The following is a 14321-nucleotide window of genomic DNA, read 5'->3' as shown; positions in this document are numbered from 1 at the left end:
TACCCCCCCCACTACCACCTCCCCACCCTCAAATTCCCACCCCCTGGGGCATCCAGCCTTCATGAGGCCAAGGATCACTTCTCCCACCTATGCCCAGCAGGGCCCTCCACTCTTACATATTCAGTTGAAGCCATGGATCCCTCCCTAAGTGCTCCCAGGATGGTGGTTTAGACCCTGGGAGCTGTGGTTGGTTGGTATTGTTGCTCTCCTCATGGGGCCACAAAACCTTTCAGCTCCAATGGCCTTCACTCTAACTCCTCCATTGGCAACCCCATGATCAGTTCAATGGCTAGTTGTGAGCATCTGCCTCTGAATATGTCAGACTCTTGCAGACCTCTGAGGAGACATCCATATCAGGCTCTTATCAGCATGCACTTCCTGACTTCCACATCAGCATCTACCTTTGGTGACTGCACATGGGATGGATACTCAGGTGGAATGGTCTTCAGATGGCCCCTCCTTCAGTTTCAGTCCCTCACTTTGTCTCCATATTTGCTCCCTTGAGTATTTTGTTGCTCCTTCTAAGAAGGACCGAATCACCCCCACTTGGTCTTCCTTCTTCATGAGCTTCATGTGGCCTGTGAGTTGAATCTTGGGCATTTCAAGGTTCTGGGCTAATACCCAATAATCAGTGAGTGAATACCATGTGTGTTCTTTTGTGATTGGCTTACCTCACTCAGGATGATAATTTCTAGTTCCATCCATTTACCTAGGAAATTCTTGAATTGATTGTTTTTAATAGCTGAGTGATACTCCATTGTGTAAATGTACCACATTTTTTTAAATCCATTCCTCAGTTGAAGGACATCTGGGTTCTTTCCAGCTCCTGGCTATTATAAATAAGGTTGCTATGAACATAGTTGAGCATATGTCCTTGTTATATGTTCGAGCATCTTCTGGGTGTATGCCTAGGAGTGATATAGCTGGATCCTCAGGTAATGCTATGTCCAATTTTCTGAGGAACTGCCAGACTGATTTCCAAAGTGGTTGCACCATCTTGCAGTCCCACCAACAATGGAGGAGTGTTCCTCTTTCTCCACACCCTTGCTAGCATCTACTATCACCTGAGTTTTTAATCTTAGCCATTCTGACTGGTGTGAGATGGAATCTCAGGGTTGTTTTGATTTGCATTTCCCTGACGACTAAGGATATTGAACATTTCTTTAGGTGCTTCTCGGCCATTCGAGTTTCCTCAGTTGAAAATTCTTTGTTAAGTTCTATACCCCATTTTTTACTAGGGTTACTTGGTTGTCTGGAGTCGAATTTCTTGAGTTCTTTGTATATATTGGATATTAGCCCTCTATCAGATGTAGGATTGGTAAAGATCTTTTCCCAATTTGTTGGTTGTTGTTTTGTCCTATTGACAGTGTCCTTTGCCTTACAGAAACTTTGCAATTTTATGAAGTCCCATTTGTCAATTCTTGATCTTAGAGCATATGCCATTGGTGTTCTGTTCAGGAACTTTTCCCTTGTGCCCAAGTATTCCAGGCTCTTCCCCACCTTCTCTTCTATTAGTTTCAATGTATTTGGTTTTATGTGGAGGTCCTTTATCCACTTAGACTTGAGCTTTGTACAAGGAGATAAGTATGGATCAATTTTCATTCTACATGTTGTCCTCCAGTTGAACCAGCACCATTTGTTGAAAATGCTGTCGTTTTACCACTGGACAGTTCTAGCTCCTTTGTCAAAGATCAAGTGACCATAGGTGTGTGGGTTCATTTCTGGGTCTTCAATTCTATTCCATTGATCTTCCTGCCTGTCTTTGTTCCAATACCATGTTGTTTTTATCACTATTGCTCTGTAGTACAGCTTGAGGTCAGGGATGGTGATTCCTCCAGAAGTTCTTTTACTGTTGAGAACAGTTTTCGCTATCCTGGGTTTTTTGTTATTCCATATGAATTTGAGAATTTCCTTTTCTAACTCTGTGAAGAATTGAGTTGGGATTTTAATGGGAATTGCATTGAATCTTGCTTTTGGCAAGATGGCCATTTTTATTATATTAATCCTGCCAATCCATGAGCATGGTAAATATATCAAAAATCTGAGATCTTCTTAGATTTCTTTCTTCAGGGACTTGAAGTTCTTGTCATACAGGTCTTTCACTTGCTTGGTTAGATTCACACCAAGGTATTTTATATTATTTGCAACTATTGTGATGGGTGTCATTTCCCTAATTTCTTTTTCAGTCTGTTTATCTTTCATGTAGAGGAAGGCTACTGATTTGTTTGAGTTGATTTTATAACCAGCCACTTTGCTGAAGTTGTTTATCAGGTTTAGGAGTTCTCTGGTGGGAGTTTGGGGGTCACTTATGTATACTATCATATCATCTGCAAATAGTGATATTTTGACTTCTTCCTTTCCTATTTGTATCCCTTTGACTTCTTTTTGTTGTCTAATTGCTCTGGCTAGGACTTCCAGTACTATATTGAATAGGTAGGGGGAGAGTGGGCAGCCTTGTCTAGTCTCTGATCTTAGTGGGATTGCTTCAAGTTTCTCTCCATTTAGTTTGAAGTTGGCTACTGGTTTGCTGTAAATTGCTTTTACTATGTTTAGGTATGGGCCTTGAATTCCTGATCTTTCCAAGACTTTTATCATGAAGGGATGTTGAATTTTGTCAAATGCTTTCTCAGCATCTAGTGAGATGATCATGTGATTTTTTTCTTTGAGTTTGTTTATATAGTGGATTACATTGATGGATTTCCGAATATTGTACCATCCCTGCATTCCTGGTATAAAACCTACTTGATCATGATGGATGATTGTTTTGATGTGTTCTTGGATTTGGTTTGTTAGAATTTTATTGAGTATTTTTGCATCGATGTTCATAAGGGAGATTGGTCTGAAGTTCTCTTTCTTTGTCGGGTCTTTGTGGGGTTTGGATATGAGTGTAATTGTAGCTTCATAGAACGAATAGAAACCATCATAGAAACCATCATAGATGGTTTCATAGAAACCATCTGGTCCTGGGCTTTTTTTAGTGGGGAGATTTTAATGACTGCTGCTATTTCCTTAGTGGTTATGGAACTATTTAGATGGTTTATCTGCTCCTGATTTAACTTTGGTACCTGGTATCTGTCTAGGAAGTTGTCCATTTCATCCATATTTTCCAGTTTTGTTGAGTATAGGCCTTTGTAGTAGGATCTGATGATTTTTTGAATTTCTTCAGTTTCTGCTGTTATGTCTCCCTTTTCAGTTCTGATTTTATTAATTTGGATACTGTCTCTGTGCCCTCTGCTTAATATGGCTAACGGTTTATCTATTTTGTTGATTTTCTCAAAGAACCAGCTCCTGGTTTTGTTGATATTTTTTATTGTTCTTTCTGTTTCTATTTGGTTGATTTCAGCCCTGAGTTTGATTATTTCTTGCCTTCTACTCCTCCTGGGTGTATTTGCTTCTTTTTGTTCTAGAGCTTTTAGTTGTGCAGTCAAGTTGTTAGTGTGTGCTCTCTCCAGTTTCTTTTTGTAGGCACTTAGAGCTATGAGTTTTCCTCTTAGCACTGCCTTCATGGAGTCCCACAAGTTTTGGTATGATGTGTCTTCATTTTCATTGAATTCTAAAAAGTCTTTAATTTCTATATTTCTTCCTTGACCAAGTCATCATTGAGTAGAGAGTTGTTCAGTTTTCATGTGCATGTGGGTTTTCCATTGGTTTTGCCATTATTAAAGACCAGTCTTAGTCCGTGGTGATCTGATAAGATGCAAGGGATTATTTCAATCTTTTTGTATCTGTAGAGGCCTGTTTTGTGACCAATTATATGGTCTATTTTGGAGAAGGTACCATGAGGTGCTGAGAAAAAGGTATATTCTTTTGTTTTAGGATGAAATGTTCTGTAGATGTCTGTTAAGTCCATTTGGTTCATAACTTCTGTTAATGTCAAAGTGTCTCAGTTTAGTTTCTGTTTCCATGATCTGTCCATTGCTGAGAGTGGGGTGTTGAAATCCCCCACTATTATTGTGTGAGGTGTAATGTGTGTTTTGAGCTTTAGTTTCTTTTATGTATGTAGGTGCCCTTGCATTTGGAGCATAGATGTTCAGAATTGAGAGTTCACCTTGGTAGATTTTTCCTTTGATGAGTATGAAGTGTCCTTCCTTATCTTTTTTTGATTAATTTTGGATGAAAGTCGATTTTATTTGATATTAGAATGGCTACTCCAGCTTGTTTCTTGGGACCATTGGCTTGGAAAATTATTTTCTACCCTTTTATTCTGAGGTAGTGTCTGTCTTTGTCTCTGAGGTGCATTTCTTGTATGCAGCAAAATTCTGGGTCTTGTTTGTGTATCCAGTCTGATTGCCTGCATCTTTTTATTGGGGAATTGAGACCATTGATGTTAAGAGATATTAAGGAAAAATGATTGTGTCTTCCTATTATTTTTGTTATTAGAAGTAGAATTATGTTTGTATAGTTATCTTCTTTTGGGGTTGTTGGAAGATTACTTCCTTGCTTTTTCTAGGTTGTAGTTTCCCTCCTTGTGTTGGCGTATTCCATCAGTTATCCTTTGAAGTGCTAGGTTTGTGGGAAGATATTGTGCAAATTTGGTTTTGTCATGGTATATCTTGGTTTCACCATCTACAGTGATTGAGAGTTTTGCTGGGTATAGTAATCTGGGCTGGCAATTGTGTTCTCTTAGGGTCTGTATGATGTCAGTCCAGGCTCTTCTGGCTTTTATAGTCTCTGGTGAGAAGTCTGGTGTAATTCTTATAGGTCTGCCTTTATATGTTACTTGACCTTTTCCCCTTACTGCTTTTAGTATTTTTTCTTTGTTTTGTGCATCTGATGTTTTGATTATTATGTGACAGGAGGTATTTCTTTTCTGGTCTAGTCGATTTGGTGTTCTGTAGGCTTCTTGTATGTTTATGGGCATCTTGTTCTTTAGGTTAGGGAAGTTTTCCTCAATAATTTTGTTGAAGATATTTACTGGCCCTTTAAGTTGGGAATCTTCATTCTCATCTATACCTATTATCCTTAGGTTTGGTCTTCTCATTGTGTCCTGGATTTCCTGGATGTTTTGAGTTAGGAGTTTTTTGCATTTTGCATTTTCTTTGACAACTGGTCAATATTTTCCACCGTATCTTCTGCATTTGAGATTCTCTCTTCTATCTCTTGTATTCAGTTGGTGATGCTTGCATCTATGACTCCTGATCTCTTTCTTAGGTTTTCTATCTCCATGGTTGTCTCCCTTTGAGCTTTCTTTATTGTTTCTATTTCCAGTTTCAGATCCTGAATGTTTTTGTTTAATTCCTTCTTTGTGTTTTCTTGCATTTCTTTAAGGGAATTTTTTTGATTCCTGTTTAAGGGCTTCTACCTGTTTACTTGTACTCTCTTGTATTTCTTTAAGGAGTTACTTATGTCCTTCTTATATTCTTCTATCATCATCATGAGAAGTGATCTTAATTCTGAATCCTGCTTTTCCGGTGTGATGGGGTGTCCAGGGCTTGCTATATTGTGAGAACTGGGTACTGATGATGCCAAGAAACTTTGGTTTCTGTTGCTTATGTTCTTGCGCTTGCCTTTCACCATCTGGTTAACTCTAGTGTTACCTGCCCTCACTGTGTAAGACTGGAGTCTGTATTTCCTGTTATCTTGCTTGTTGCAGAGCTCCTCAGAGTCCAGATGTCTCTGTGGTCTTATGATCCTAATCTCCTGGGTAGAAGAACTCCTGGGACTCAGGCCACCTCTTGGATCTGGAAATCCTTCTGCTCTGGGTGCAGTGGTTCCTCTAGGATGGCTCAGGATACTATGTCTCCCAAGTGCAAACCACCTTGTTGTCTGCTGCTCTGAGTGCAGTGGCTCCTCGGCTGCTCTGAGTACAGTGGCTCGTCTAGGATGGCTCAGGATTCAGTATCTCCACAGGAGCAGACCAACTCTGTGTTGGCTGCTCTGAGTGCAGTGGCTCCTCTAGGATGGCTCAGGATTCAGTATCTCCACAGGAGCAGACCAACTCTGTGTCTGCCCAAGCCCAAAGGCTCATAATTCTTCTTATGAAATGAGCCCTTTCTTAGTTATTAATTCTTCGATATCAGCTTATATTAGTTTATTGATGTCTCACTCAACTATTATTTTTCCAGGATTATACTGTTTCAGGTTTTATGCATTTTAAAATATTTTTATAGATCACTCAAATTTTCTTATTTTAAATATATTTTTATTAATTAAGTTATTTATTTACTTTACATCTGATTGCAGCTTCTTCTCCCTCCTCTTCTCTCAGTCCTTTTCTCTCCCCTCCCCTCTCCCCATCCACCCCTTTTCCTGTTCTTCTCAGAAAATGGGAGGCCTTCCATGGATATCAACCAGTCTTGCCATATATAGTTGCAGTAGGACTAGGTGCATCTTCTTCTATTGTAGTTAGGCAAGGCAGTCCAGCTAGGGGAAAAGGATCCAAAGGCAGGCAAATGTAGTCAGAGACAGCCCTTGCTCCAGCTTTAGGAGTCCCACATGAAGAAGGCACAGATGCACAACTATTACATATGTGCAGAGGGCCTAGGTCTGTCCCATGCTTCTTCTCTGGCAGGCAGTTCAGTCTCAATGAACCCCTGTGGGCCCAGGCTAGTTGATTGTGTAGGTTTTCTTGTGGTGTCCTTGATCCTTGACCACTCTAGCTTCTCCACTCCTTTCTCCCTCTCTTCCACAGGATTCCTCAAGCTCCATTTAATGTTTGCATATAGGTCTCTGCCAGGGACCTTCCCAGCATTACAAGTCCTGAGACTTACAACACAGAGTTGGACAAAGGCTAAAGAATGATGATCTATGGCCTTGTAGACTCTCACTATTTTGGGTCCAGAAGCTGATGGCCTCTGGAAAATTAACTCTTACTGTTCTGTGCTGATAATGCTATTTTCTTTTACTCTGTAGCTCTCTTACTATTTTTTTTTTTAAATAAGCACTGGTTTCTTACTCTGTAACTCTCTGTGCTTTAATAAGCTTTGTTTTCTTTTGCTGGCCAGGTGAGATGCTTAGAACTCATTAACTCTTTGTGAATCAGAGAGAAAAGAAAGGAAAATAATCAAAATCCTTTACATAAGCAATACACAGACACAAGCATATTCACAAACACACATACACACATACACACACATACACACATACACACACATACACACATACACACACTGGTCAGAACCAACCACCTGTCTTATTAGCTCCACAAGTGTTCATCCATACTTACATTCATACATATGTATGTATAGACAAACAGACATGTGCATATATACAACTGAATGGTGGAGCAGCATCCCCCCCCAGACACACACATCCATTTGGTGAGTGGGTGGGCAGAGCCCAGATGCCACACTTTATTTCTTCTCTCTGACCTTCTTATACTGTCTTAGACAAAAACTCTTTAGAAATTTCCCTCATAGATAAAATGTTACACAAAAGGGGAGCTATAGAAGGCTGTTGGTACTAAATTTAAAGCGGCGTTCCATAAGCTCAGTATAAATTGAAAGCAAAAGTTTTACATGCCTCACTGTAGCATAGTGCACATCTGTGGCCTGTGGCTTCATCCTTGGATCTAACCTAAAACAAGTGGTTTCCTTGTTCACAAATTTGTCCCAAGACTCTTTTTCTTTTTAGTGTAATTGTGAAAGTTCAATGTATACCTTATGATTAGCCTTTATTTACTATTCTATAAGGAGAGGGCACATTATACTCTTGATTCTAACTTTATTGTATCTTTCTGGCAAAGCAGTTAAAACTGTCTCTTAAGACTTTCAAAAAAGATTTGAATCAAATCAGGAATTTTATAAAATCATTAATTCATCTAAATAGCATTAATTCATGAAAGTTCACATTTATGTTAACCTATAGGAAATCTGCCCAACAGGGTGGGCTAACGCCCAGGAATCATTAGACTAAGTAAAAGTGACAGGAAAAGGCGTATCAGCTGCAAGAAGGAAACCTGAGAGGAAGTGTCTTGGGACCTTGCCGCTACCCATCATACCCATCATAGGCCATGCAAAAACTGGTAGGCCACCTCCAGGAAAGTCACCTGTTGGTCTCCTAGATCACTGCTGACAGGTTTCTGCATCAGTTTCCATCAGTTGCCTAGTGAAGCCTCTCAGAAGACGGTTATGCTAGACTCCTGTCTGCAAGTATAGCAGAATATCATTAATTGTGTCAAGGGTGAGCTCTCTCTCTCTCATAGCATGAATCTTAAGCTGTGTTTCCTTTTAAAAAGGTATAGATGGGGACTAGAAAAATGGCCAAGCCATTAAGAGCATTTGTTGCTCTTACATAAGGACCTGAGTTTGTTTCCCAGAACCAATGTCCGAAGGCTCACAAATACCTGTAATTTCACTCTGGGTGAATGAAAATTTTCCAGAGTACAGAATTTACTTCAGGCAGATTTGGAGGAATGGCAAGCTGTTATCTGGATGCAGAGGTACTGTGGAGGTTTGAGGAAGGAGGAAGCGCATGTAAAGGCAAAAGCTTCAAAGACTGACATGGAATGAGACTTATGTGCTTCAACTATGTCTGAAGATTAGCTGTGGAAGACACATGAGTTAGGAAACTGCAGTAACGTGGGATGAAATTGTCCCGGGAACACTATCACTAGTGAGATGTGAAAAGTGGGGAGAACTGATTACGTCCCCACTTTAGAAAGGTTTCAGAGGTGTGGTGTAATAGAAAGATAACTAAGGCATCAAAAAGAACAGAAAGGGCCTATTAATAGTAAATGTGATTTGAATAAACAAATGAATGAATGAATAAAGAGTGAATGGACCATATTTAACAGGTGCATAGTGGTAATGACCTTAGAAAATGAATCATTCATGTGGATGATTGATATGGGAGGCAAGTATCAATGGAGAATATCTAATGTAAATTATTCATTCAAAACACCAAACATTTACAATAGATCTTTTAATCTATTTTTCAAACTCAATTATTACGAGTATGTAGGTAATGACTTTTTATTTTGTTTATGTATTCAGTAGATAGTTGATTTCTTTGCAATTTCATTAATGCTTGCAATTTCCTAGTGATTCTCTTTTGTCTTGTGTGCTGGTTATAAAACTATAGATCCCGAAAAATAATATTTCTTTTGTACCTCAACTTCTAATATTTATGTTATTTATTGACATATTTCAATATCAACTGTCCAGAGCATCTAGAGATAAGCAAAAATGATAACAGAGACTTTAGTGCTTGGTGTTGAAGATGGGCTAATATTTCTATCATAAATAAATGATTTTAGTAATATTAAACTTTAGCAAGACACAGTTCAATTCTATTTTAAAGTAGTTTCTAAGAATTATTAGGAAGTTTTAGCAAATAACCTTTCGTGCTTATTAAAGTTCTGGTACAAATTGTCTGATGAATAGATATGTGATCAATTTAATATGTCACATCATGTTAGTCACTGCATGATTTGAGTCATCTGTGGGAATATTACCATTTTGGATAGAATATTTTATTCTTTTAAAATAAAACTTAATTTTATTTGCTATATTTTAAGTGGTATTTAAAATATGTATGCCACACATAAACTTCATAACTTATTGTTTATTAAAACATTTAATTTTATTTTATATTTATAGACAATCCAGAGATAACATAAAAATGTACGTGAACTATTTAGTTAGAGCAATCAAACCATAGTTGTCAAAAAGTGAACATACTTTGAACCGTCACTTGGAAAGGTGGCTGTTAAGCTGTGTAATTTTGGGAACATTATCTTACTGAGTCTCACTCATGTTTAAAAATGGAAGGTCACTCCTGCTCTGGTACCCTTCAAGTTTGTGTAGAAACACCTCTCCAGCTTTATTCTATAAGGAAAAGTACATAAATTTCAGAGCAGTATTCCCATGTAAACCGTAGGTGACCATTCCTCTTATGATCTTGGCAGATTCACACTGGACTGAAAACAGCAACTTGGTAAACACCCAGAGCTCACAGGACTCTACCACCCATCCACTTGGTCTCATGATTGGCTGAACTGAAATGTACCAGGCCCTGATTTATCCCAATTTGCACTGGAAGGCTGAGGACTCACCAGCCTTGTTGCTTTGCATGGTTCACCTGCTCTGAGTCTCCAAAGCATCACATGAAAGTCCAGGGGCCCTAGATGTGAGCCTCCCTCTGCCAAATATTAGCTTTTAATCAGAAGTCATTTAATCTTTGCAGATACTACTTTTGATGTTTGTTAGATTGACTCTTCATAATTTAATAATAATTTTATTAATAAATTAATAATTTAATTTAATAACTCAAGGTTCATGGTGTGAGAAACCTCAGATGAAAACTCTTAGATAAAATCAACCTCTGTAGTCATTATGGTAATGTAACTACTAGTATACAGCTTAAATTTTCCTAGTATTTATTCTCTCAACAGTTGTGAGCAATTAGCATGTGTAGCCTCATTCAAGGTAGGTTTACAGTCTCAGGAGTTGGGTAGCTGGTCCAAGGCATGTAGTGAGTGGCAGAGTCTTGGTTGGATCCCAGGACCTCGGATTCTTCAACTGTGTTCTTTGTAGAACACATTTTCTTTTATTGAGTCTAGAATTCTCCCTTGTTACTTTTAAAGCATTCTGTCAGAAATCTAGCTATTTATGTTATGGGGTTATGAGACTCGGTGATCCCTCATTCCCTTGGGGTTCAGCCTTGAAATGGTTCCTTTATAGTTTTTAATAGATTCAATGACTCTGTTCATGTGTATGTTCAATAGTTTCTGGAAAGCTCCATCTAACATTTATCCCTTCTCCTGATTCTCTTCCAGATAGCAGCTCTGTGGATGAAAAGGTTTTCAATCATACTTTTTTTCTTCCCTCCCAAAGGATCTTGTCTTTTGTACCTGTTTGTTTGTGACCTGTTAGCCTTGTTTTGGTTTCTTGCTGAGTTGTGGAAAATGCATGTCTTCCCAGCTTTCCCTTCTTTGTCCTTCAAGTGTCCCCCAGTGTGTTGCATTTACAAAGGGGTTGCACCTTGCCAGCTTTGCTTCTATTCGCCAACCCAGGGGTCTGCTACGGTCAAACAGAGCATCTGTTCTCAAGTCTGGCTAAGTCCTGACCTTCCTGCTGATTCATGGTCTCTACTGCAACCTACCAAGTTTTATGGGCAAAGAGTACTTGGAATAGGATGCATTTCCAATGCTTTTGTTTAAATGCAGGTGATTTTAAAACCTCCCCTCACAAAACACAGCTTTGACTTGGAGCTGACCCTGCTTAGCATTCATCATCGTAGGTGCTCAGTGTGTAGTGCAGTCAGCCTGTGTCCCCCAGTTTCCCACTTGTAGCTGTACAATGCTAAACACTTGTTTGTTTTGTTTTCTTGTGATTCATTTAAGGCTCGAATAGTAAGTGGCACTGATTTGGATGCTTCCAAATTCTCTGCACTCCAGGTGTTCGGTGGGTAAGTAAGTCTGACTCTAATTCATTCTAATTCATTTCATATGCCAGTAGCACTTGGCTGTCTTCCCAATATAGATTTTGAAGGCAATGTGTTTTGCATCAAGATGTTGTTGGTATGGCCAGCATTACTTTTTTGTTTGGTTCTTACAGTAAAATAGCTTTGCTACTTTTTAATAGCAGTTTTCATAACACTACACTGCATGCTCATGACAAAAAGTTCTCACCTGAATATATATTTGTAATTCAGTGTGGACATATACATGAAGGAGAGAACTGATATTACATAACACTTTAAAATCCTAAAATTATCATTTCATTCATTAATACAGCCATGCCATCATACACTATTGACTTATCTGAGGTACGTTTTTCCCCTGTTTCCTTGTATGTTTCCTATGCATGAATAGTTTTACATATCAATAACTCTGGATATAGTCTAGCCCGTTATTTTTCACATGACATGGTATTGCATGACCCAAGATAGCAAGTGTTCAACATTAATCCTTGAAATAACAAATACCCAAACAAAAATTGTCCTCTTTGAAGCCTGAAATTTCACACAGGTATCATTCTATGTATGTTTCCTGATCCTTTCCTGTGATTGTGACTTCATACGTGTTCCTAGGTATCAGATTTTGGTACTGTCATCGTTTCAGATTTTAACATAACTAATGTCATTCTACATGTGAGGGTATAAGTGCTAAGTAAATATTACCTTATACCAAACTCTTAGAGTTTTTGATTTAAGATTAGTTCAAGCCTTACTGTGACCTGGGGTAAGTATTATTTTGACATTCATTTTACAAGTGAGGGCATCAATGTGTGAGGCCCCTGTGAAGGTTTTCCTTAGTGGAGAGAATGGCAAAGTTAATATCTAAACCCAAATGATCATATTCAAAAGTCTATATGCTTAATCACTGTGTTGGTCATGTGTGCAACCTGTGGTTTTCTCGTTTTCACTCAGCCATGTGCCTTCCAAACTTTACACTTCATTAACTCTAGATGAGGTAGATATTTCAAAACTATAAAAGCACTAATGGCTTCTACTGTAGCGGTCTCAAAACTGCTTTAGATGCTACTCTTATAAATGTTCTATGATAAATGTTGAATTAGTTAGGTACTTTCCCTCAGTAATATATTCTTTTTTTTTATTTTGTGAGAACTTCATGCATGAGTACTGTATTTATAGCATTATATGATTCCAACCTCTCTCTCTGCCCCTTCAAGTCTTCCTGTGCCCCCCACACACTCTCAAATTCATGATCTCTTCTCATGCACTTAGCTTATGTCTATGTGTTTAGGGTTGACCAATAGGATTGGATGACCTACCAGAGGACTCATCCCTAGAGAAAACTGACTCTCCCTCCCTCTGTAGCCATTGACTACCTGTATCCCTCCATCAAAATTTCCACCATCCTTATGTGTATGTGAGCTGGAGTGGCCATTGTATAGCCATAGTTAGATTTTTAAGTGTAATTTTTAATTAAAAAATAGACATAGTTCATGTATATGTCTGTATAGCTATGAACATAGATTAGGTGTTATATATGTTGAAATTTTAATATATTTGTCTATAAAGCAAAATTTTATACATACTTTGAGGTTTTTAAACTATAGGTTTTCATAATCTGTTGCTTTATAATAGTCTCATTTCTTCAACTGATTTTTTTTATTAGATACATGCTAGTTACTTTAAACTGGGACTTCAAGATTGAACTTCTTGTAAATATAATGGATAGGAATTTGCAATGTATATATCTTAGCTTTTTGCCTATTGTTATGATGAAATATCTTGAGAAAACCAACTTAAGGGAGAAAGGGCTAATTTTAGTTCACAGTTCTGGGTTGCAGTTTATCACAGTGGAGAAATTATAGCAGCAGGATCTAACAGTTGGTTTGTCTCACTGCATCTACAAGGAAGCTGGACCATGAGTGTAGACATGCTAGGACTTAAATGGCTTCCTTCAGTCTATTCAATCCAGGATCTCAAGCCTAGGAGATGATGCTGCCTACAGTGAACAGGTTTTCCTATATGAAACGATGTAATTAACATAATACATTAAACACTCTCAGCGGCTCATCTGCTAGGGGTTTGTAGATGTGTCATTGAAAATTAACAGCAGCCATCTCGGTGTGTATTATGTCTTTAAATATGTGATGAGAGACTCACATGCCTGGTATCTCTCAGAATGACTTAAGTAAACTTTAAAACCCAAAGGAGCACTCTGAACTATCCAAGGGAAGTTCACGTAATTTATAACTCAGTTCTTCACTGTCTTTTAAAAGATATTTCTTTGTTTGCTAAAACTTACAGCTAATTAAAGAAGAGGGTCATCTTCAAAAATAATTGAAGCTGAATTCCGTTCAGTTGTGAAGATTCGATGTGGCATGGTGCCATGATACTGGGTTGTGGGTCTGTATCTCCACCAGCCATGGTGCCCATCATTTCACAAACCCTTTAATCCCATAACTCATGTCGGGACATACATCTTTATCATTGTGATAGCAACAGAGTCCTGCACTCATATTTTTATTAATTGAGTGATGTGTAAATTTCTAACTGTATATGGAGGCTGAACGTAACATGTGTGTGTGCATGCATGCATATTCGTGTGCTTGTGCATGTGTGTATACATGTGCATGTGTGTATGTGTGTTCACTCATACATGGAGGTCAGAGTTTGATACCCAGTGTTCTCCACTTTATTTTTTGAGGTAAAATCTGTCACTGAGCTCAGAGCTTGATGACCAGCAAGGCCCAGGCACCTGACTAGTGCCATCAGGGGTTCTAAGTGGGGTTATAAGGGCTCATTGCTATGCTCAGCATTTAGCTTGGATGCTGGAGATATGAAATCATAGCCTCATATATAATCAGTGTGTATCCCCATAGCTGTGTGTATGAACATGTGTGTGTGTGTGTCTGAGAGAGAGAGAGAGAGAGAGAGAGAGAGAGAGAGAGAGAGAGAGAGAGAGA

General features: G+C 38.5%; 1 protein-coding gene across 2 annotated transcripts in view; it reads left to right on the top strand.

Annotated features, from left to right (window-relative positions):
* The window catches only part of Unc13c (unc-13 homolog C), a 445304-nt gene that overhangs the window by 112405 nt on the left and 318578 nt on the right, over nt 1–14321 (top strand). For both annotated transcript variants that reach the window (XM_028773588.1, XM_028773589.1), the window contains exons 2-3: nt 10718–10740; nt 11285–11349. In XM_028773588.1, the coding sequence (XP_028629421.1) occupies nt 10718–10740; nt 11285–11349 (88 nt within the window). The remainder of the gene's footprint in view (nt 1–10717; nt 10741–11284; nt 11350–14321) is intronic.

Source organism: Grammomys surdaster, unplaced genomic scaffold (assembly GCF_004785775.1).
Source record: "Grammomys surdaster isolate TR1022 unplaced genomic scaffold, NIH_TR_1.0 231, whole genome shotgun sequence".
NCBI lineage: Eukaryota > Metazoa > Chordata > Mammalia > Rodentia > Muridae > Grammomys > Grammomys surdaster.
The sequence above is the reverse complement of the archived record's forward strand: the minus strand, read 5'-3'. Positions and strand labels throughout refer to the sequence as shown.